This window comes from Somniosus microcephalus, unplaced genomic scaffold (assembly GCF_052327205.1).
Source record: "Somniosus microcephalus isolate GS21.2 unplaced genomic scaffold, FLI_Smic_1.0 unresolved_chr3, whole genome shotgun sequence".
Lineage (NCBI taxonomy): Eukaryota > Metazoa > Chordata > Chondrichthyes > Squaliformes > Somniosidae > Somniosus > Somniosus microcephalus.
Window position 1 is genome coordinate 73,136,188 of NW_028225181.1, and position 25,222 is coordinate 73,161,409.

Sequence of the window (25,222 nt, forward strand, 5' to 3'; positions counted from 1 at the left end):
AACCAGGGGCCACAGCCTCAGGATAAAGGGTAGGCCATTCAGGACTGAGGTGAGAAGACATTTCTTCACACCGGGGGTGGTGAATCTTTGGAATTCTCTACCCCAGAGGGCTGTGGAGGCTCAGTCATTGGGTATATTCAAAACAGAAGTCGATAGATTTCTGACTAGTAAGGGCATCAAGGGATATGGCGATAGGGCCGGTGAATGGAGTTGAGGCAGAAGATCAGCCATGATCTCATTGAATGGCGGAGCAGGCTCGAAGGGCCGAATGGCCGACTCCTGCTCCTGTTTCTTATGTTCTTAAACCCTTATAAATCACTGGTTAGGCACCAGCTGGCATATTGTGTCCAATTCTGGGAACCACACTTTAGGAAGGATGTCAAGGCCTTGGAGAGGGTGCAGAGGAGATTTACCAGGATGGTTCCAGGGATGAGGGACTTCAGTTATGTGGAAAGACTGGAGAAGCTGGGATTGCTCTCCTTAGAGCAGAAGGTTAAGGAGAGGTTTAATAGAGGCGTTCAAAATCATGAAGGGTTTTGATAGAGTAAATAAGGAGAAACTGTTTCCAGCGGCAGGAGGGTCGGTAACCAGAGGACACAGATTGAAGATAATCGGTAAAAGAACCAGAGGTGACATGAGGAAACATTTTTTTACACAGCGAGTTGTTGTGATCTGGAATGCGCTGCCTGAAAGGGCGGTGGAAGCAGATTCAATAGTAACTTTCAAAAGAGAATTGGATCAATACTTTCAGGGGGAAAATTTGCAGGGATATGAGGGGAGTGAGAATAATTGGAGAGCTCTTTCAAAGACTTCAAGGGTTAAGTTATGAGGAGAGATTACACAAACTAGGGTTGTATTCCCTAGAATTTAGAAGGTTAAGGGGCGATCTGATCGAAGTTTTCAGGATATTGAGGGGAACTAGAGAGGGGCGATAGAGAGAAACTATTTCCGCTGGTTGGGGATTCTAGGACTGGGGACATAGTCTAAAAATTAGAGCCAGACCTTTCAGGAGTGAAATTAGGAAACACTTCTACACACAAAGGGTGGTAGAAGTTTGGAACTCTCTTCCGCAAACCGCAATTGATGCGAGATCAATCGTTCATTTTAAATCGGAGACTGATTGATTTTTGTTAACCAAAGGTATTAAGGGTTATGGGCCAAAGCCGGGTGTATGGAGTGAGGCTGCAGACCAGCCATGATCTCATTGAATGGCGGAGCAGGCTCAAGGGACTGAATGGCCTCCTCCTGCACTGTATAGAAACATAGAAGATAGGAGCAGGAGTAGGCCATTCGGCCCCTCGAGCCTGCTCCGCCATTCAATGAGATCATGGCTAATCATCCAAACTCAGTACCCGGTCCCTGCCTTCTCCGCATATCCCTTGATCCCTTTAGCATTAAGAAATATATCTAACTCCTTCTTGAATATATTTAATGAATTGGCCTCAACTGCCTTCTGTGGTAGAGAACTCCACAGGTTCACCACTCTGGGTGAAGAAATTCCTCCTCATATTTGTCCTAAATGGCCTACCCCTTATCCTTAGACTGTGACCCCTGGTTCTGGACTCCCCGACCGTTGGGAACAGCCTTCCTGCATCTAGTCTGTGTAGTCCTGTTACAATTTTATAAGTTTCGATGAGATCCCCTCTCATTCTTCTAAATTCAAGCGAGTATAAGCCCAACCGACCCAATCTCTCCTCATACGTCATTCCTGCCATCCCAGGTATCAGTCTGGTGAATCTTTGCTGCACTCCCTCCATGGCAAGAACATCCTTCCTCAGATAAGGCGACCAAAACTGCACACAATACTCAAGATGTGGTCTCACCAAGGCCCTGTACAACTGCAGCAAGACGTCCTTGTTCCTGTACTCAAACCCTCTCGCTACGAAGGCCAACATACCATTTGCCTTCTTAACCGCCTGCTGCACCTGCATGCTTACCTTCAGTGACTGGTGCACAAGGACACCCAGGTCTCGTTGCACTTCCCCTTCTCCCAATCTATTGCCGTTCAGATAATAATCTGCCTTCCTGTTTTTGACACCAAAGTGGATAACCTCGCATTTATCCACATTATACTACATCTGCCATGCTTCTGCCCAATCGCCCAACCTATCCAAATCATACTGGAGTTTCTCGGCATCCTCCTCACAGCACACACGCCCACCCAGCTTTGTGTCGTCTGCAAAGTTGGAGATATTACATCTAGTTCCCTCGTCTAGATTATTAATATATATTGTGAATAGCTGGGGTCCTAGCACCGATCCCTGCGATATCGCTCGATAATTCTTTAAAATAGGCTTTGCTGACTCTGCAAACCTCATTTGCTTTGCTGTTTTTTGGCTGACTAAATAAAAGTTGTTTTTTGGCTGCATGCAGGTATTTAATTGAGTTAGTTCAGGCTTGCTGTCAGTCCTGGCCCTGGTCCCGCCCCCTTCCTGCACCTCATTGGCTGACACCGCTGTCAATCGACACCACGAGGGGAAGGGAGGGTGATTGACAGGAAGCGCCTGCCGCGCTGTGATTGGTGCAGGGGAAGGCAAGTGGGCGTGTCCGGGCGCAGCCCACGTGGGGAGGCAAAGGTTGGCTGGAGCGCATGCGCAGCCCGCCTCGCACCGTTCGGAAGCTTTTCAAATTTTTTTTTTGCGAAACAAATTGAAAACACTCATTAATTCCCCCAACCTCCTCCCCTCTAAAGTGCGATTATTATTATTTTTGTTTTTCCTCATTTGTGTGGGGTGTCTTTTTTTTTACCTTGCGGTGGCGTGCGCCGATCCAACCGACCCCTGGGCGTTGCGTGCTGGCGTCAGCGCGTAATCGGAGGAAGTGATTGACGCGAGCCGCCGCCAATCAGGAGCGCGGAAAAGGCTGGGAGGACCGGGCGGGCTGACGGTCCTCCAAGCAATGGCGGGGCGGGAACTTGGTGGGCTGCAGGCCGCTTTCCTGCTTTCATGGTTTTTGAAGAAGGGTCAAACCCGAAACGTCAACTCAAATTTCTCTCCACGGATGTTGCCTGACTTGCTGAGTTTTTCCAGCATTTTCTGTTGTTATTCCTGCTTTCATTGTCTGCAGGAGCTGTTAAAGGGAAGGGGAGAAGGAGGGTGGGAAAAACAAGCTTGTGAGTGTTTATTCCTTTGCACTACCTTTATTGCAAGGCTGTTCATCAATTGCAGTGATTTAAAAATAAGTGAACCTTTTCTCTTTTTGACTTTTATCCAGAACAAAGAGCCCTGGTGCTGTGAACATTTTGGTGGGCAGCCACTTTTAAAGGGACAAAGACCAGCATTCTTCCTCCTCTCTCTCTCTCTTGTGAGTATTTGTGGTGGGTGAGAGGGTGGGGCGGTGAGTCAAAGGGGACTGCGGCTCCTTTTCAACAATTAAAATTGCTTGGCCATTTAAAGGGGACTGGGTGTCCCCAGGTATTTAAAGGGGCAGTGCCTCTTTCTTTCTGTATCATGTAAGAGCAGGGAGGTTCTGCTTGAACTGTACAAAACACCAGTGAGGCCACCGGCTAGAGTGCTGCGTGCAGTTCTGCTCGCCCCATTGCAGGAAAGATGTGACTGCTCGAGACGGCAGATTTACGAGGATGTTGCCAGGACTAGAGAATTTCAGCTACAAGGAAAGATTGAATACATAAAAACATAGAAGATAATCTACATCCCAGGGTACTGAAGGAAGTAGCCCTAGAAATAGTAGATGCATTGCTGGTCATCTTCCAAAATTCGATAGACTCTGGAACAGTACCCATGGATTGGCGGGTAGCTAATGTTACCCCACTGTTCAAAAAGGGTGGTAGAGAGAAAACGGGGAATTACAGACCGGTAAGCCTGACATCGGTAGTGGGGAAAATGCTAGAGTCCATTATAAAAGGTGTAATAGCAGAGCACTTGGAAAACAGTGACAGGATCGGACAAAGTCAACATGGATTTACAAAGGGTAAATCGTGCTTGACTAATCTACTGGAATTTTTTGAGGATGTAACTGGTAAAATAGATAAGGGAGAACCAGTAGATGTGGTGTATTTGGACTTTCAAAAGGCTTTCGATAAGGTCCCACATAAGAGATTAGCATGTAAAGTTAAGGCACATGGGATTGGGGGAAAGGTATTGACTTGGATAAAGAACTGGTTGGCAGACAGAAAGCAAAGAGTTGGAATAAACGGGTCTTTTTCCGAGTGCCAGGCAGTGACTAGTGGGGTACCACAGGGATCGGTCCTTGGACCCCAGCTATTCACAATATATATTAATGATCTGGACGAGGGAACTAGATGTAATATCTCCAAGTTTGCAGACGACACAAAGCTGGGTGGGCGTGTGTGCTGTGAGGAAGATGCCAAGAAACTCCAGTATGATTTGGACAGGTTGGGTGATTGGGCAGAAGCATAGCAGATGCAATACAACGTGGATAAATGCGAGGTTATCCACTTTGGTGTCAAAAACAGGAAGGCAGATTATTATCTGAATGGCAATAGATTGGGAGAAGGGGAAGTGCAACGAGACCAGGGTGTCCTTGTGCGCCAGTCGCTGAAGGTAAGCATGCAGGTGCAGCAGGCAGTTAAGAAGGCAAATGGTATGTTGGCCTTCGTAGCGAGAGAGTTTCAGTACAGGAACAAGGATGTCTTGCTGCAGTTGTACAGGGCCTTGGTGCGACCACATCTTGGATATTGTGTGCAGTTTTGGTCGCCTTATCTGAGGAAGGATGTTCTTGCCATGGAACGAGTGCAGCGAAGATTCACCAGGCCGATACCTGGGATGGCAGGAATGACGTATGAGGAGAGATTGGGTCGATTGGGCTTGTACTCGCTGGAGTTTAGAAGAATGAGAGGGGATCTCATTGAAACTTATAAATTCTAACAGGACTACACAGACTAGATGCAGGAAGGAGGTTCCCGATGGTCGGGGAGTCCAGAACCAGGGGTCACAGTCTAAGGATAAGGGGTGAGCCATTTAGGACAGAGAGGAGGAGGAATTTCTTCACCCAGAGAGTGGTGAACCTGTGGAATTCTCTACCACAGAAGGCAGTAGAGGCCAATTCATTAAATATATTCAAGAAGGAGTTGGATATATTTCTTCAGGCTAAAGGGATCAAGGGATATGGGGAAAAGGCAGGGACAGGGTACTGAATTTGGATGATCAGCCATGATCTCATTGAATGGCGGAGCAGGCTCGAGGGGCCGAATGGCCTACTCCTGCTCCTATCTTCTATGTTTCCATGTGTCCCCAGGTATTTAAAGGGGCAGTGCCTCTTTCTGTATCATGTAAGCAGGGAGATTCTGCTTGAACTGTACAAAAACACCAGTTAGGCCACCGCGTGCAGTTCTGGTCGTCCCCATTGCAGGAAAGATGTGACTCTTGAGACGGGAGATTTACGAGGATGTTGCCAGGACTAGAGAATTTTAGCTATGAGGAAAGATTGGATAGGCTGGGGTTGTTTTCTTTGGAACAGAGGAGGCTGAGGGGAGACCTGATTGAGGTGTATAACATTATGAGGGGCCTAGATAGAGTGGATAGGAAGGACCGAGTTCCCTTAGCAGAAGGGTCAATAACCTGGGGGCATAGATTTAAAGTAATTGGTCAGAAGTTTAGAGGGGATTTGGGGGGATCTTTCTTCACCCAGAGGGTGGTGGGGGTCTGGAACTCACTGCCTGACAGGGTGGTAGAGGCAGAGACCCTCAGCACATTTAAAAAGTACTTGGATATGCATTTGAAGTGCCGTAACCTACAAGACTACGGACCAAGTGCTGGAACGTGGGATTAGGGTGGATAGCTCTTTGTCGGCCTGCACGGACAAGATGGGCCGAATGGCCTCCTTCTGTGCTGTAAATTTCTATGATTCTATGAATTGTAGTTAAAGGGACAGACACCCCACAAACTCCATTCCCTAGACACTGACTCCATCCCTCTCCCGAACATCTCTCTGAGGCTGAACATAGAAACTTCGAAGATAGGAGCATTCAGCCCCTCGAGCCTGCTCCGCCATTCAATGAGATCATGGCTGATCATCCAAATTCAGTACCCGGTCCCTGCCTTCTCCCCATATCCCTTGATCACTTTAGCCTTAAGAAATATATCCAACTCCTATTTGAATATATTTAAAGACTTGGCCTCAACTGCCTTCTGTGGTAGAGAATTCCACAGGTTCACCACTCTCTGGGTGAAGAAGTTCCTCCTCATCTCTGTCCTAAATGGCTTACCCCTTATCCTTAGACTGTGACCCCTGGTTCTGGACTCCCCGACCATCGGGAACATCGTTCCTGCATCTAGTCTGTCTAGTCCTGTTAGAATTTTATAAGTTTCAATAAGATCCCCTCTCATTCTTCTAAACTCCAGCGAGTACAAGCCCAATCGACCCAATCTCTCCTCATACGTCATTCCTGCCATCCCAGGTGTCAGCCTGGTGAATCTTCGCTGCACTCCCTCCATGGCAAGAACATCCTTCCTCAGATAAGGTGACCAAAACTGCACACAATACTCAAGGTGTGGTCTCACCAAGGCCCTGTACAACTGCAGCAAGACATCCTTGTTCCTGTACTCGAATCCTCTCTATTAGCCTGTCTATGTCCTCTTGAAGACTATCACTATCATCCTCACTGTTCACTATACTTCCAAGTTTTGTGTCATCTGCAGATTTTGAAATAGTGCCCTGTATACCCACGTCCAAGTCATTGATATATATCAACAACAACAACTTGTATTTCTATAGTGCCTTTAACGTAGTAGAACGTCCCAAGGTGCTGCACAGGAGTATTGGAGACAAAGAAAATTTGACACCGAGCCACATAGGGAGAAATTAGGGCAGGTGACCAAAAGCTTGGTCAAAGCGGTAGGTTTTAAGGAGCGTCTTAAAGGAGGAAAGTGAGGTAGCGAGGCGGAGAGGTTTAGGGAGGGAATTCCAGAGCTTAGGGCCCAGGCAGCTGAAGGCACGGCCACCAAAGGTTGAATGATTATAATCAGGGATGCTCAGAGGGCAGAATTAGAGGAGCGCAGATATCTCGGGGGATTGTGGGGCTGAAGGAGATTAGAGATAGGAAGGGGTGAGGCCATGGAGGGATTTGAAAACAAGGATGAGAATTTTGAAATCGAGGCGTTGCTTAACCAGGAGCCAATGTAGGTCAGCGAGCACAGGGGTGATGGGTGAACGGGACTTGGTGCGAGTTAGGACACGGGCAGCCGAGTTTTGATTTGACCTCAAGTTTCCGTGGGATGGAATGTGGGAGGCCAGCCAGGAGTGTGTTGGAATAGTCAAGTCTAGAGGTAACAAAAGGCCCGGATGAGGGTTTCAGCAGCGGATGAGCTGAGGCGATGTCACGGAGCGATGTTACCGAGGTGGAAGTAGGCGCTCTTGGTTATGCTGCAGATAAGTGGTCAGAAGCTCATTTCAGGGTCAAATATGACACCAAGGTTGCGAACAGTGTGGTTCAGCCGCAGACAGATGTTAAGAAGAGGGATGGAGTCAGTGGCTCGGGAACGGAGTTCGTGGTGGGGACCGAAAACAATGGTTTTGGTCTTCCCAATATTTAATTGGAGAAAATATTTGCTCATCCAGAACATATCAAGAAAAGCAGTGGTCCTAGAACCGACCCCTGGGGAACGCCACTGTGTACCTTCCTCCGGTCCGAAAAACAACCGTTCACCACTACTCTCTGTTTCCTGTCACTGGGCCAATTTCATATCCATGCTGCCACTGTCCCTTTTATTAATGGGCTTGCCAGAAAAGTTGAAGCCCATGGCTGTGGCACTTTATCAAATGCCTTTTGGAAGTCCATGTACACCACAGCACAGGAACATAGAAGATAGGAGCAGGAGTAGGCCATTCGGCCCCTCGAGCCTGCTCCGCCATTTAATGAGACCATGGCTGTTTCTCCAATTTCAGTACCCTGTCCCTGCTTTCTCCCCATATCCCTTGATCCCTTTAGCCTTAAGAAATATATCTAACTCCTTCTTGAATATATTTAATGAATTGGCCTCAACTGCCTTCTGTGGTAGAGAATTCCACAGGTTCACCACTCTCTGGGTGAAGAAATTTCTCCTCATCTCAGACCTAAATGGCTTACCCCTTATCCTTAGACTGTGACCCCTGGTTCTGGACTCCCCCGCCATCGGGAACATCCTTCCTGCATCTAGTTTGTCTAGTCCTGTTAGAATTTTATAAGTTTCAATGAGATCCCCTTTCATTCTTCTAAACTCCAGCGAGTATAAGCCTAATTGACCCAATCTCTCCTCATACGTCATTCCTGCCATCCCAGGTATCAGCCTGGTGAATCTTCGTTGCACTCTCTCCATGGGATGAACATCCTTCCTCAGATAAGGCGACCAAAACTGCACACAATACTCAAGGTGTGGTCTCACCAAGGCCCTGTACAACTGCAGCAAGACATCCTTGCTCCTGTACTCGAATCCTCTCGCTATGAAGGCCAACATACCATTTGCCGCCTTAACCGCCTGCTGCACCTGCATGCTTACCTTCAGCGACTGGTGCACAAGGACACCCAGGTCTTGTTGCACTTCCCCTTTTCCCAATCTATTGCTGTTCAGATAGTAATCTGTCTTCCTGTTTTTGCCACCAAAGTGGATAACCTCGCATTTATCCACATTGGGCAGATGCATGGCAAATGCAGTATAATCACCCAACCTGTCCAAATCATACTGGACTTTCTCGGCATCCTCCTCACAGCACACACGCCCACCCAGCTTTGTGTCGTCTGCAAACTTGGAGATATTACATCTAGTTCCCTCGTCTAGATCATTTATATATATTGTGAATAGCTGGGGTCCTAGCACCGATCCCTGCGGTACCCCACTAGTCACTGCCAGCCACGTGGAAAAAGACCCATTTATTCCAACTCTTTGCTTCCTGTCTGCCAACCAGTTCTCTATCCAAGTCAGTACCTTGCCCCCAATCCCGTGTGCTTTAACTTTACACGCTAATCTCTTATGCGGGACCTTATCGAAAGCCTTCTGAAAGTCCAAATACACCACATCCACTGGTTCTCCCTTATCTATTCTACCAGTTACATCCTCTAAAAATTCCAGTAGATTAGTCAAGCACGATTTACCTTTTGTAAATCCATGTTGACTTTGTCCGATCCTGTCACTGTTTTACAAGTGCTCTGCTATTACATCTTTTCTAATGGACTCTAGCATTTTCCCTACTGCTGATGTCCGGCTATAATTCCCTGTTTTTTCTCTACCTTTTTTGAATAGTGGGGTAACATTAGCTACCCTCCAATCCATGGGATCTGTTCCAGTGTCTATAGAATTTTGGAAGATGACCAGCAATGCATCTACTATTTCTAGGGCCTCTTCCTCGAGTACCCTCGGATGTAGATTATCAGGCCCTGGGGATTTATCGGCCTTCAATCCCGTCAATTTCCCTCATACCATTTCCCTACAAATACTGATTTATTTCAGTTCCTCCCTCTCATTAGACCCTATGTTCCCCGACATCTCTGGGAGGTTATTTGTGTCCTCCTTTGTGAAGACAGAACCAAAGTGTGTATTTAATTGGTCAGCCATTTCTTTGTTCCCCATTATAAATTCCCCTGATTCTGACTGCAGGGGATCTATGCTTGACTTCAGCAATCTTTTTCTCTTCACATATATATAAAAGCTTTTAAAGTCAGTTTTTATGTTCCCTGCAAGCTTACACTCATACTCTACTTCCCCCCTCTTAATCAATCCCTTTGTCCTCCTTTGCTGAATCCTAAACTGCTCACAATCCTCAGGTTTGCTGCTTTTTCTGGCCAATTGATATGTCCTCTCCTTGGATCTTATGTTATCCCTAATTTCCCTTGTTAGCCACGGTTGATTCACCTTTTTTGTTTTATTTTTATGCCAAACAGGGATGAACAAATTCTGTAGTTCATCCATGCAATCTTTAAATGTTTGCCATTGCCTATCCACCGTCAACCCTTTGAGTAACATTCCCCAATTAATCCTACCCAACTCGCGCCTCATACTATCGTAGTTTCCTTCATTTAAATTCAGGACCCTAGTCTCTGAGCCAGAAACTTCACTCTCCATCTTAATGAAGAATTCGATCATATTATGATCGCTACGCCCCAAGGGGCCTCGTACAACAAGATTGTTAATTATTCCTTTCTCATTGCATAATACCCAGTCTAAGATGGCCTGATCTCTAGTTGGCTCCTTGACATATTGGTCCAGGAAACCATCCTGTATGCACTCCAGGAATTACTCCTCCACAGTATTGTTACTAATTTGGTTAGCCTAATCTATATGTAGATTGAAGTCACCCATGATAACTGCTGTGCCCTTATTGCATGTGTCTCTAATTTCCCGTTTAATGCCATCTCCAACCTTAGCATTACTGTTTGGGGGTCTGTATACAACTCCCACTAATGTTTTCTGTCCCTTGGTATTTCTCAGCTCTACCCATACAGAGTCCACCTCATCAATTGTGTTAATCTCCTCTTTAACCAGCAATGCTACCCCACCTCCTTTTCCTTTTTGCCTGTCTTTCCTGAATATTGAATAACCCTGGATGTTGAGTTCCCAGCCCTGGTCACCCTGGAGCCATGTTTCCGTAATCCCAATCATATCATATCATACGTCAATGGCTTCGGTCTTCTCGATATTTAACTGGAGAACATTTCTGCTAATCCAGAACTGGACGTCGGACAAGCAGTCTGACCATTTAGAGACAGTGGAGGGGTTGAGAGAAGTGGTAGTGATGTAGAGCTGGGTGTCGTCAGCGTACATGTGGAAACTGGGGGGGGAAAAATGGAATTAAACTTCATCTTCAGAAAACAGAGAGACTGTTCAAGAAAGCCTGAAGTCTCTCAAAATGGACAGGTTCACAGTACAGAAATCTACACCAACAACAAGAAGTATTTATATAGCACCTTTAAAATAGTAAAACATCACAAGGTGCTTCACAGGAGTATTAGAAGACAACAAATTTGACACCGAGCCACATAAGGAGATATTAGGGGAGATGGCCAAAAGCTTGGTCACAGAGGTGGGTTTTAAGGAGCATCTTAAAGGAGGAAAGAGAGGCGGAGAGGTTTAGGGAGGGAATTCCAGAGCTTAGGGCCCAGGCAGCTGAAGGCACGGCCGCCAATGGTGGAGCGATTAAAATCATGGATGCTCAGGAGGCCAGAATTGGAGGAGCGCAGAGATCTCTTTTGGGGGGGTGGTGGCTGGAGGAGATTGCAGAGATGGGGAGGGGGGTGAGGCCATGAAGGGATTTGCACCAGGATGAGAATTTTGAAATCGGTTGTACGAACAGTTCTCCACCCAGATTTCATCCCCTGTCAGCCTGACTGTCTACCCTGACTGTAACTGGTAGAATAGATAAGGGAGATAAGTGGATGTGGTGTATTTGGACTTTCAGAAGGCTTTCAATACGGTTCCGCATAAGAGATTAGCGTGCAAAGTTAAAGCACATGGGATTGGGGGCAAGGTACAGACTTGGATAGAGAACTGGTTGGCAGACAGGAAGCAAAGAGTTGGAATAAACGGGTCTTTTTCCGAGTGACAGGCAGTGACTAGTGGGGTACCACAGGGATCGGTCCTGGGACCCCAGCTATTCACAATATATATAAATTATCGAGACGAGGGAACTAGATGTAATATCTCCAAGTTTGCAGACAACACAAAGCTGGGTGGGCATGTGTGCTCTGACGATGCAGAGAAACTCCAGTATGATTTGGACAGGTTGGGTGATTGGGCAGAAGCATGGCAGATGCAATATAATGCGAGGTTATCCACTTTGGTGGCAAAAACAGGAAGGCAGATTATTATCTGAATGGCAATAGATTGGGAGAAGGGGAAGTGCAACGAGACCTGGGTGTCCTTGTGCACCAGTCGCTGAAGGTAAGCATGCAGGTGCAGCAGGTGGTTAAGAAGGCAAATGGTATTTTGGCCTTCGTAGCGAGAGGGTTTGAGTACAGGAACAAGGATGTCTTGCTGCAGTTGTACAGGGCCTTGGTGAGACCGCACCTTGAGTATTGTGTGCAGTTTTGGTCGCCTATTCTGAGGAAGGACGTTCTTGCCATGGAAGGAGTGCAGCGAAGATTCACCAGACTGATACCTGGGTAAATGTTTGTCCCTCAACCAACATCACTAGGAGGCGGATGGTGTGGTCATTGTCGCATTGCTGTCTGTGGTAGCTTGCTGTGTGCGGGTTGTCTGCCGCATTTCCTGCATTGCAGCGGTGACTACACTTCAAAGAGACTACTTCATTGGCTGTGAGGCGCTTTGGGACGTCCTGAGGTGGTGAAAGGGGGCTGGAGAAATGTGAATATTAACGATTTGGAGGAAGGGACCGAGTGCAACATATCCAAGTTTGCCGACGATACAAAGATGGGAGGGAAAGCAGCGAGTGAGGAGGACATAAAAAAAGCTGCAAAAGGACATAGACAGGCTAAGTGAGTGGGCAGAAATTTGGCAGATGGAATATAATGTTGGAAAGTGTGAGGTTATGCACTTTGACAGAAAAAATTAAAGAGCAAGTTATTATCTAAATGGAGAGAAACTGCAAAGTGCTACAGTACAAAGGGATCTGGGGGTCCTGGTACATGAAACACAGAAGGTTAGTATGCAAGTACAGCAGGTGATCAGGAAGGCCAATGGAATCTTGGCTTTTATTGCAAGGGGGATGGAGTATAAAAGCAGGGAAGTCTTGCTTCAGTTATACAGGGTACTGGTGAGGCCACACCTGGAATACTGCGTACAGTTTTGGTTTCCATATTTAAGAAAAGATATACTTGCTCTCGAGGCAGTTCAGAGAAGGTTCACTCGGTTGATTCCGGAGATGAGGGGGTTGACTTATGAGGAAAGGTTGAGTAGGTTGGGCCTCTACTCATTGGAATTCAGGAGAATGAGAGGCGATCGTATCGAAACATATAAGATTGTGAGGGGGCTTGATCGGGTGGATGAGGTGAGGATGTTTCCGCTGATGGGTGAAGCTAGAACTAGGGGGCATAATCTTAGAATAAGGGGCTGCCCTTTCAAAACTGAGATGAGGAGAAACTTCTTCACTCAGAGGGTAGTAAATCTATGGAATTTGCTACCCCAGAGAGCTGTGGAAGCTGCGACATTAAATACATTTAAAACGGAGATAGACAGTTTCCTAGCTGATAAGGGAATTAGGGGTTACGGGGAGCGGGCAGGGAAGTGGACGTGAGTCTAGGTTCGGATCAGCCATGATCCTATTGAATGGCGGAGCAGGCCCGAGGGGCCGTATGGCCTACTCCTGCTCCTACTTCTTTTGTTCTTATGGCAGGAATGAGGTATGAGGAGAGATTGGGTCGATTGGGCTTATACTCGCTGGAGTTTAGAAGAATGAGAGGGGATCTCATTGAAACTTCTAAAATTCTAACAGGACTAGACAGACTAGATGTAGGAAGGATGTTCCCGATGGTCGGGGAGTCCAGAACCAGGGGTCACAGTCTAAGGATAAGGGGTAAGCCATTTAGGACAGAGATGAGGAGGAATTTCTTCACCCAGAGAGTGGTGAACCTGTGGAATTCTCTACCACAGAAGGCAGTGGAGGCCAATTCATTAAATATATTCAAGAAGGAGTTAGATATATTTCTTAAGGCTAAAGGGATCAAGGGGTATGGGGAGAAAGCAGTGACAGGGTACTGAATTTGGATGATCAGCCATGGTCTCATTGAATGGCGGAGCAGGCTCGAGGGGCTGAATGGCCTACTCCTGCTCCTATCTTCTATGTTTCTATGTTTCTGTCCTATGAATGTGCCTCCTTATTGTTGCTTCTGCATGCTAACTTCTGAAAGTTAGCATGCAGGTACAGCAAGTAATTAGAAAGGCAAATGGAATTGCCTTTATTGTAAGGGGTATGGAGTATAAAAGAGGGGAAGTTTTGATGCAACTTTACAGGGCGCTGGTGAGACCACACCTTGAGTACTGCGTACAGTTTTGGTCTCCTTATTTAAGGAAGGATATACTTGCATTGGATGCAGTGCAGAGAAACATAGAAAAATAGGAGCAGGAGTCGGCCCTTCGAGCCTGCTCCGCCATTCAATATGATCATGGCTGTTCCTCTGTCTCAATACCATATTCCCGCTCTCTCCCCATACCCCTTGATGCCTTTTGTGTCTAGAAATCTATCCATCTCCTTCTTAAATATATTCAGTGACTTGGCCTCCACAGCCTTCTGTGGTAGAGAATTCCACAGGTTCACCACCCTCCGAGTGAAGAAATTTCTCCTCATCTCAGTCTTAAATGTCCTACCCTGTATCCTGAGACTGTGACCCCTCGTTCTAGAATCCCCAGCCAGGGTAAACATTCTCCCTGCATCCAGTCTGTCTAGCCCTGTCAGAATTTTATACGTTTCAATGAGATCCCCTCTCATTCTTCTAAACTCTAGTGAATACAAGCCTAGTCGACCCAATCTCTCCTCATGCGACAGTCCTGCCATCCCAGGAATCGGTCTGGTGAACCTTCGCTGCACTCCCTCTATGGCAAGTCTTAGGTAGGTCAGGAGACCAAAACTGCACACAGTACTCCAGGTGTGGTCTCACCAAGGCCCTGTATAACTGTAGTAAGACATCCTTGCTCCTGTACTCAAATCCTCTTGCAATGAAGGCCAACATACCATTTGCCTTCCTAACTGCTTGCTGCACCTGCATGTTTGCTTTCAGTGACTGGTGTACCAGGACACCCAGGTCCCTCTGTACATCAACATTTCCCAATCTATCACCATTTAAATAATACTCTGCCTTTCTGTTTTTCCTACTGAAGTGGATAACTTCACATTTATCCACATTCTACTGCATCTGCCATGTATTTGCCCGCTCACTCAACTTGTCTAAATCGCCTGGAAGCCTCTTTGCATCCTCCTCACAACTCACAAACCCACCTAGTTTCGTGTCATCAGCGGACTTGGAAATATTACATTTGGTTCCCTCATCCAAATCATTGATATATATTGTGAATAGCTGGGGCCCAAGCACTGATCCCTGCGGTACCCCACTAGTCACCGCCTGCCACCCTGAAAAAGACCCATTTATTCCTACTCTCTGTTTCCTGTCTGTCAACCAATTTTCAATCCATGCCAGTATAGTACCCGCAATCCCATTGCCTTAATTTTGCACACTAACCTCTTTTTACGTGGGACTTTATCAAAGGCCTTTTGAAAATCCAAATACACCACATCCACTGGTTCTCCATTATCTATTCTACCAGTTACATCCTCAAAAGGCTCCAGTAGGTTTACATAAGAACATAAGAAATAGGAGCAGGAGTAGGCCAATCGGCCCCTCGAGCCTGCTCCGCCATTCAATAAGATCATGGCTGATCTGATCCTAACCGCCAATCTACTATCACAGAACCATCTCCTGAATCTAATAGAATTAGACACACGAAATAGGAGCAGGATCGGGCTACACGGCCCCTGGGCCCGCTCCGCTACCCACAGGGCCATGACCGATCCGAACCTAGACTCATGTCCAAATTCCTGCCCGCTCCCTGTAACCCTTAATTCCCTTTACTTCTAGGAAACTGTCTATTTCTGTTTTAAATGTATGTAATGATGTAGCTTCTACAACTTTTTGGGGCAGCATATTCCATGGACCTACCACCCTCTGAGTGAAGTAGTTCCTCCTCATCTCAGTTTTGAAAGAGCAGCCCCTTATTCTAAGACTATGCCCCCTGGTTCTAGTTTCACCCATCATCGGGAACATCCCCTCCGCATCCACCCGATCCAACCCCTTCACAATCTTATATGTTTCAATAAGATCGCCTCTCATTCTTCTGAACTCCAATGAGTAGAGTCCCAATCTACTCAACCTCTCCTCATATGTCCATCCCCTCATCCCCGGGATTAACCGAGTGAACCTTCTTTGTACTGACTCGAGAGCAAGTATGTCTTTTCTTAAGTATGGACACCAAAACTGTATGCAGTATTCCAGGTGCAATCTCACCAATACCTTGTACAACTGAAGCAATACCTCCCTATTTTTATATTCTATCCCCCTAGCAATGAAAGCCAACATTCCATTGGCCTTCTTAATCACTTGCTGCACCTGCATACTAACCTTTTGAGTTTCGTGCACCAGGACCCCCAGATCCCTTTGTACTTCAGTACTTTCCAGTTTCTTGCCATTAAGATAATAACTTGCTCTACGATTTTTCCTGCCAAAGTGCATAACCTCACACTTTCCAGTATTGTATTCCATCTGCCAAATCTCTGCCCACCTACTTAGCCTGTCTATGTCCCCTTGCAGGTTTTTTATGTCCTCCTCACTCACTACTTTCCCTCCCATCTTAGTATCATCTGCAAACTTTGGTATGTTACACTCGGTCCCCTCCTCCAAATCGTTAATATAGATTGTAAAGAGTTGGGGACCCAGCACTGACCCCTGCGGAACACCACTAGTTACTGATTGCCAGTCTGAGAATGAACCATTTATCCCAACTCTCTGCCTTCTGTTAGATAGCCAATCCTCTATCCATGCCAGAATATTACCCCCAATCCCGTGAATTTTTATCTTAAGCAATAATCTTTTGTGTGGCACCTTGTCAAATGCCTTTTGGAAGTCTAAATACACTACGTCCACTGGTTCCCCTTTATCCACCCTATATGTTACTTCCTCAAAGAACTCCAGCAAATTTGTCAAACATGACTTCCCCTTCATAAAACCATGCTGACTTTGTCCTATTAAATTATGTTTATCCAAATGTCCTGTTACTGTCTCCTTAATAATGGACTCCAAAATTTTACCTACCACAGATGTTAGGCTAACCGGTCTATAGTTTCCAGCCTTCTGTTTACTGCCCTTTTTAAATAAGGGTGTTACATTAGCAGTTTTCCAGTCTGCCGGGACCTTTGCTGAGTCCAGGGAGTTTTGGAAAATTATTACCAATGCATCCACAATCCCTACCGCCACTTCCCTCAAGACCCTAGGATGTAAGCCATCAGGTCCAGGTGATTTATCCGCCTTGAGTCCCATTATTTTACCGAGTACCACTTCCTTAGTGATTTTGATCGTGTTTAGCTCCTCCCCCCCCCCCTATAGCCCCCTGTTTGTCCAGTGTTGGGATATTCTTAGTGTCCTCTACTGTAAAGACTGATACAAAATATTCATTCAGTGTTTTTGCCATTTCCATATTTCCCACGATTAATTTCCCAGTCTCATCCTCTAAGGGACCAACACTTACTTTAGCCACCCTTTTTCTTTTTATATAACTATTGATGCGCTATCAATTACTCATAAAAGACTGAGAGTTAAGAGAGTAACTAAAGGCTTTTATTAACAAAAGAATGAAGGTCTGCCTCGAGTGGTCGACCGGTCCAGAAATACAAAGGGCTGGGGAGCAGTCACCTTTATACTAGGACTTGTGGGAGGAGTCAGCCGAGGCATGTCCAGGCATGTACACAGTGGAATACAAACAGTGGTTTACCACAACTATAAAAACTCTTACTATCTGTTTTTATATTTTTTGCTAATTTACTTTCATAATCTATCTTCCCTTTCTTAATCAATCTTTTTGTTATTTTTTGCTGTCTTTTAAAGTTTTCCCAATCCTCTATCCTCCCACAAGATGTGGCTACCTTATATGCCCTTGTTTTTAGTCGAATACTATCCTTAATTTCGTTACTTAGCCACGGATGGCTGTCTTTTCTTTTATACCCTTTTCTTCTCAGTGGAATATATTTTTTTTGGAAGTTGTAAAATAACTCCTTAAATGTACACCACTGATCATGTATCGTCTTACCCTTTAATCTATTTTCCCAATCCACTCTACTCAATTCCGCTCTCATACCTTCATAGTCTCCTTTATTCAAGCTTAGCACGCTTGTTTGAGATCCAACCTTCTCATGCTCTAATTGAATATGGAATTCAACCATGTTGTGGTCACTCATTCCAAGGGGATCCTTTACCAGGACATTTTTAATTAATCCTGTCTCGTTACACAGGACCAGATCTAAGGTTGCTTGCCCCCTGGTCGGTTCAGTTACAAACTACTCAAGAAACCCATCCCTAATACACTCAATGAACTCATCCTCAAGGCAGCCCTGCGCAATTTGATTTGTCCAATTAATATGAGAGTTAAAATCCCCCATAATTATAGATGTTCCCTTATTACAAGCCTCAACTATTTCCTGATTGATACTCCGTCCAACAGAGTTGCAACTATTCGGAGGCCTATAGACTACGCCCACTAGTGTTTTTTCCCCTTATTATTCCTTATCTCCACCCAAACTGTTTCATTATCCTGATCTTTTGACCCAATATCATTTCTCTGTATTACAGTGATTCCTTCCTTTATTAACATAGCCACCCCACCTCCCATTCCTTCCTGCCTGTCCTTCCTGATCGTTAAATAACCTGGTATGTTTAATTCCCAGGCATTGTCACCCTGCAGCCATGTTTCTGTAATGGCCACAAGATCATACCCATATGTAGTTATTTATGCCATTAACTCGTCTATTTTGTTACGAATGCTACGTGCATTCAGATAGAGAACTTTCAAAGATGTTTTGTGACACTTAGTTCCTGCTTTTGCCCTTTTTATTACTTTACCTTTTACTCCATACCTTCTGCCCCTTCCTGACACGCTCTGGTTTTTAATTTCCCCACTGCTACCTAAGTCTATGACCTTCTCTGTTGTCATTTTTATTATTTGCTCTCTAGGAACCTCCCCCACCACTAGTTAGTTTAAAGCCCTCTCTACAGCCCTAGTTATATGATTCACCAGAACTCTAGTCCCAGCACTGGCCAAGTGAAGCCCATCCCAACGGAACAGTTCCCTCCTGCCCCAGTAATGTTGCCAGTGTCCCAGGAAGCAAAACCCATTTCTCCCACACCAGTCTTTGAGCCACGCATTTAACTCTCTCATTTTATTTGTCCTAGCCAAATTCGCTCGTGGCTCAGGTAATAATCCAGAGATTATTACCCTTGAGGTTCTGTTTTTTAATTTGACCCCTAGCTGTTCATACTCCTTTAACAGAACCGGCTTCCTAGTCCTATCTACATCGTTTGTACCAACATGGACCACGACAACTGGATCCACCCCCTCCCACTGCAAATTTCTTTCCAGCCCAGAGGAGATATCCTTAACCCTGGCAACACAGCCTTCGGGACTCTCGCTCTCGGCTGCAGAGAACTCTATCTATCCCCCTAATAATACTATCCCCTACCACTACAACATTTCTATTTACTCCCCACTCTTGAATGGCCCCCCGTTCCACGGTGATGTGGCCAGGTTGCTCATCCTCCCTGCAGTCCCTGCTCCCGTCCCCACAGGGAGTAAGAACCTCGAACCTGTTGGACAAGGGCTGCGGCTCCTCCAACACTACCTCCTGGATCCCTGTACCTGCCTCACTCGTAGTCACACCGTCCTGTCCCTGACCATGGGCTACATCTGAATTAATTAACTTCATAGGTGTGACCACCTCCTGAAACACAGAGTCCAGGTACTTCTCCCCCTCCCTGATGTGTCGCAGTGTCTGAAGCTCAGACTCCAGCTCATCAACATGGAGCTGGAGTTCCTGTAGCAGCAGACACTTGTCACAGATGTAATCACCGTGAGCCTCAATGGGGTCCACTGGCTTCCACATCTCGCAACAGTAACACATCACCTGCTCCATTCTATGTAATTAATTAAATTTTTTATTGTTAGTTATGGACACCCTCTACCCGATTATAGATGCTAGTATCCCCTTTAATTAATTGGATTTAAATTAAATCAATCCCTCTAATTAGACCAGTTAAATGGTTTACCAACAGTCACTCTGCACCAGAAAGGCCTTATTAACTACAACCCACAGAGTTAAAGTTTGAAAAGAGCACCTAACACCCCACTTACCCTAACTCACACTTAGCTAAACTCACAGCACTCTCTGCTGACTCGCACTCAGTGCTTGCTCGCACTAGCACTGGTCTTTTTATACTGTTTTTGTTTACAGCCAAATGAGTCACCCCTGCTGATTGGTTAGAGAACTGGTTTCCACTGCCTGCTGTGCCAATTTACTCCTACTGCAGTGTAACCTTGTTTTACTCTTCTTAAACCAACAGAATCCCAAATATTTAACTTCTCCCCTTTACTTAATCTGCTTAAGTAATCTTATCAAGAATGATTTAAAGAGAAATAACAATTAAAGAACTCTCACACTTACCCAAACTCTCAGCACTCTCTGCTGACTCGCACTCAAACACGATTTCCCTTTCATAAATCCGTGCTGACTTTGTCTGATCCCGTTGATATTTTCTAAGTGTCCTGTTATCACATCCTTTATAATAGACTCTTTAGCATTTTCCCCACTACTGATGGTAGGCTAACCAACTTGTGCAGCAGCTGGGGCCTGAAAATCAGCTGCACTGCCCCTGGGCTGGGAAAGGGGGACATGAGGCAACATTCTCCCTCTTACCCCTTTCTACACTCCTTTTACAGGGTTTTAGAAGTGGAGCATTTACAGACGGGAAGCTCAGACCAAACATCACGTCAGGGTCTGACAGAGTCGCTCGATTCATCAGGACCTGAATATCATCGGCCTTTGCACATGGAAGGAGAGAGCAGCGATCGCAGCGCAAACAAACTGCACACGTGTTCCGTGTGTGGACTCGGATTCAGCCGATCGCCTGACCTGGCGAGACATGTGCACCGTCACACTGGGGAGAAACCGGGTAAAGGTGGGGACGGCGGGAATGGATTCAGTTCCCCGTCTACGTCAGAAGTTCATCCGCACAGTCACCCTGGGGACGGTCCGTTCACCTGCTCCGTCTTTGGGAAGGAATACACTCGCACATCCCACCTGCTGAGACACCAGCTTGTCCACACTGATGAGAGACCGTTTCAATGTTCTGACTGTGGGAAGAGGTTTAAAAGCTCCACGAATCTGATGACACACCAGCGGTCTCACACTGGAGAGAGACTGTTCATCTGCTCTGTGTGTGGGAAGGGTTTCACTGTGTCATCCAACCTGCTGCAATATGAGCGAGTTCACACTGGAGAGAGGCATTTCTCCTGCTGTGAGTGTGGGAAACATTTCACTCAGTCATCCATCCTGCAGACACAGCAGCGAGTTCACACTGGGGCGAGGCCGTTTAAATGTTCCGACTGTGGGAAGAGCTTTAAATACCCTGGGGACTTGAAGCAACACCAGCTTGCTCACACTGATGCGAGGCCGTTTAAATGTTCTGACTGTGGGAAGAGCTTTAAAAACTCAGGGAATCTGACCAGACACCAACGAGTTCACACTGATGAGAGAGCATTTAAATGTTCCGACTGTGGGAAGAGCTTTAAAAGCTCCGGGGAGCTGACCAGCCACCAGCTTGCTCACACTGATGAGAGAGCATTTCAATGTTCTGACTGTGGGAAGAGCTTTAAAAGACCCGGGGTTCTGACCAGACACCAGCGAGTTCACACTGGGGAGGGTCTGTTTACCTGCTCCATGTGTGGAAAGGGATTCACTGAGTCAGCTACCTTGCTGAGACACCAGCTTGTTCACACTGATGAGAGACCCTTTAAATGTTCTGACTGTGGGAAGAGCTTTAAATGCTCTGGGCATCTGAAGCAACACCAGCAAGTTCACACTGTTCTGTAGTGCAGGGCCCTGCAGACAGCTGGGTGACATGAACATGGAATGGATGAATGTTTTATAAATTCCTGTACTATTGTTTAATCTTTCAAACTGTTGTGCCGATGATTCCCTTGATTTGACTTCGTTATTTTTTTCCCTTATCACAGGCAATTGCCTATTAAAAGTCAACCATGTGCCCCTTTAAAAAGGGGGCACAACCAATAAAACGTGTAACATAACAAAAAAAAGTTTAAAGGGAACTTAACAAATGAAATTAAAATTCTATTTTCGGTGGTGATGATGCACGCCAGTCCCTCCAGTACCCACCGGTTGTGGAAGGCCTCGAGTGCGCCGGTGGACTGTTCATGTTATCACATAGAATAGGTCGACAAGTAAAGGCACAACGTCTGGGTGTGAATCTAATAATAACCTCACGGACCGTATAGGTGTGATACCCAGACGGGCTTGTGGTTATAGTCTGGTCACAGATGGACTAAATCCCCTTTACTCACCTCAACAACAGGTGATGGAGATTCACAATCTGCACAGGGTGGGGAAGGGACCTAGGAACAGGACGAGGCCATTCAGCCCCTCGAGCCTATTCCGCCATTCAATCAGATCACGGCTAATCCGTATCTCACTCCATCTACCTGCTTTGGTTCCATAAGCCTTAATACCCATACCCAACAAATTCTATCATTCTCCATTTGATATTTTCAGTTGACCCCCAGCCTCAACAGCTTTTTGTGGGAGTGTGATCCAGATTTCCACTACCCTGTGTGTGAAGAAGTGCTTCTTGACATCACCCCTGAAGGGCTTAGCTCTAATTTTAAGGTTGTGCCCCCTTGTTCTGGACTCCCCACAGCTCCACCAGAGAAAATAGTTTCTCTCTCTCGACCCGATCAACTCCTTTAGTCATCTTAAACACCTCATTAGATCACCCCTTAATCTCCTACACTCGAGGGAATACCAGCCCAGTCTGTGCAACCTGGCCTCATAACTTAACCCTTTCAGCTCCGGTATCATTCTGGTGAATCTGTGCTGCGTCCCTCCAAGGCCAGTATATCCTTCCTGAGGGGCGGGGCCCAGAACAGAACAGGAGGGCAACAGAAAATGCTGAAAATACTCAGCAGGCCAGACAGCATCCGTGGAGAGAGAAACAGAGTTAACGTTTCAGGTCTGGGACCCTTCATCAGAACTGGAAAAAGCTGGAGATGTAACCGATATTAAGGAGGTGCAGAGACGGCGGGGGGGGAGAGTTAGGAGGGGAGGAAGGAATTGAAGAACATCCTGTACTTTTGTAAGAGGCAGGAAAGATAAAATGTTGCAAATGGGAGTGGCAAAAATAATACTGCATGAAAAATGGGGGCAGGGATAATTATCTGAAATTGTTAAACTCGATGTTGAGTCCGGCAGGCTGCAAATGTGCCTAATCGAAGGATGAGGTGCTGTTCCTCGAGCTTACGTTGAGCTTCATTGGAACAATGTAATAGGCCGAGGACAGAGAGATCAGAGCGGGAATGAAGCGGTGAATTAAAGTGACAGACGACCGGAAGCTCAGGGTCACCCTTACGGACTGAACGGAGGTGTTCCGCAAAGCGGTCGCCCAATCTGCGTTTGGTCTCCGCAATGTAGAGGAGACCGCACCGTGAGCAACGAATACAGTATATTAAATTGCAAGAAGTACAAGTAAATCGCTGTTTCACCTGGAAGGGGTGTTTGGGGCACTGGACAGTGGGAAAGGGAGGAGGTAAAAGGGCAGGTGTTGCATCTCCTGCGCTTGCACGGGAAGATGCCAGATGAAGAAGGGCTGTTGGGGGTGATTGAGGAGTTGACCAGTGTGTTGCGGATGGAGCGGTCCCTTCGGAATGCTGAAAGGGGAGGTGAGGGGAAGATGTGTTTGGTGGTGGGATCACGTTGGATGTGGCGGAAATGGCGGTGGATGATCCGTTGAATGTGAAGGCTGGTGGGGTGAAAGGTGAGGACAAGGGGAACCCTATCGTGGTTCTGGGAGGGAGGGGAATGGGTGAGAGCAGAAGTGCGGGAAATAGAACAGACATGGTCAAGGGCCGAGTCAACCACAGTGGAGGGGAATCCTCGGTTGAGGAAAAAGGAAGACATGTCATAAGCACTGGTATGGAAGGTGGCATCGTCAGAACAGACGTGGCGGAGACGGAGAAGCTGATTTTCAGGTCCCAGTTGCTACACAGGTTGGTTGAAAGAATCAACAGTAATGGCGGCTGCAATACCCACAAGCACCCGCGCTCCAGAAAGCGCTCCGGCCGCCGCGCTGAGTTGTGGCTGACACTGCGCATGTGCCCCATGGCCCCGCCCCCTCCTGCTCCACAGGCACCCGGCCCGCAACGCGCATGCTCAGCACACACCCTGGGCCCCTGTCAATCATCCGCCTGCGTGCTGGGCCCCTGAGCTCCAGGCTGCTGTGCGGGGCTTTCTTTGTAAAGTCGGTGTTGGTTAAGAGCCGCAATCAGTGAGGGAAAATGAGTTTTCCCCCAGATCCGATTGAGATCAGAGGAGGGGAGAGAATAAAGGGGAATCCAAACCTGAGAGTCTGCCGATCCAGGCCCCAAGCGGAGCTTCTTCAGTTTGGCGGAGCGCGCTCCAGGGACACGTGACCCGGGCCATTGATGGGAGCTTCCGACCAATAGGGAGCGAGTGGGGTGGGGCTGGAGCAGCAAGCCGGTGGAGGGTCCTCCAACCAATCGGGGAGCCTGAGGGGTGGGACTTGCGCCGGCTGATTGGGACAGAGGAGGCTGACGGGAGATTTAATTTAAATTAATTTAATTTAATTTCCCGCCTGCTCCAACCGCCCACCCTGCAACGTCACGCGTCGCCGGCGTGCACTGACACTGAGCTCTCCACCAATGAGCGAGGGGAGGCTGAGCCTGGAGGACCGACTGAGGGGCTTTGGTCCTCCAACCAATCGCGGCGAAGGAGGAGGCGGGACCTGGAACTGGCTCATTGGACGGATCGGCCCACCGTCATTTTGTAAAGGGGCCTGGTCAGGATCTGTGAGCCTGGGAAAGTTTATTTTTAATGTTCCTTTCACATTTTACAGCTCAAACTAATTTTGTTTTGCAGTTCGTGTTTAAATTGATGAAGCAGAAACAAAAACCCTCTGGAGCAAATACTTGTGAGTAAAAATACTTTTTCTCTCTGAATTAATTTTTTAAATATTAATTTTCAGCGTTTTAAATTATTAATTTCAAGCACTTTGAGAAATATGGGAGTGGGAGGTTCTCTTAAAGGGACAGGCACTCTTTTTCTATGTGATTTTCATTAAAGGGACCGTGTCCCTGTGGATGACTGATTTTAAAGGGACAGCGTCTCCCTTTCTATAATAATGTATATATAAGGGACTGACATTTAAAGTAGGGCAAATCCCCTGCTTCCATGAGTGCTTGGCGAGAAATCAGGTGCTGTTTGCTCTCGCCCACTCCCAATTTCCTGCCATGGGACAGAAAGCAGAGAGTAGTGGTGAATGGTTTATTTTCAGACTGGAGGGAGGTAAACAGTGATGTTCCTCAGGGATTGGTATTAGGACCAATGTTCCCTTTATCTTTTTTGAGGTGCGTGGCCCCTTTAACAGGCTGTGCAGCCCATTCAAATTTCCGCACATGCGCGATTTTTTCCATTTATAGGGCGGTGAGCCGGCTGCGCGGGACCTCCAGACCGCTGCGTGGCCGCGCAACTTAAC

The 25,222-nt window shown here is 46.7% G+C and overlaps 1 protein-coding gene across 1 annotated transcript in view; it reads left to right on the top strand.

Annotated features, from left to right (window-relative positions):
* Positions 1–24,666, top strand: part of LOC147092007 (uncharacterized) — a 32,832-nt gene extending 8,166 nt beyond the window's left edge. The window contains exons 3-4 of the mRNA XM_085976659.1: positions 3,214–3,303; positions 24,607–24,666. Coding sequence (XP_085832785.1) covers positions 3,214–3,303; positions 24,607–24,666 — 150 coding nt within the window. The remainder of the gene's footprint in view (positions 1–3,213; positions 3,304–24,606) is intronic.
* The last annotated feature ends 556 nt before the right edge of the window (positions 24,667–25,222 follow it).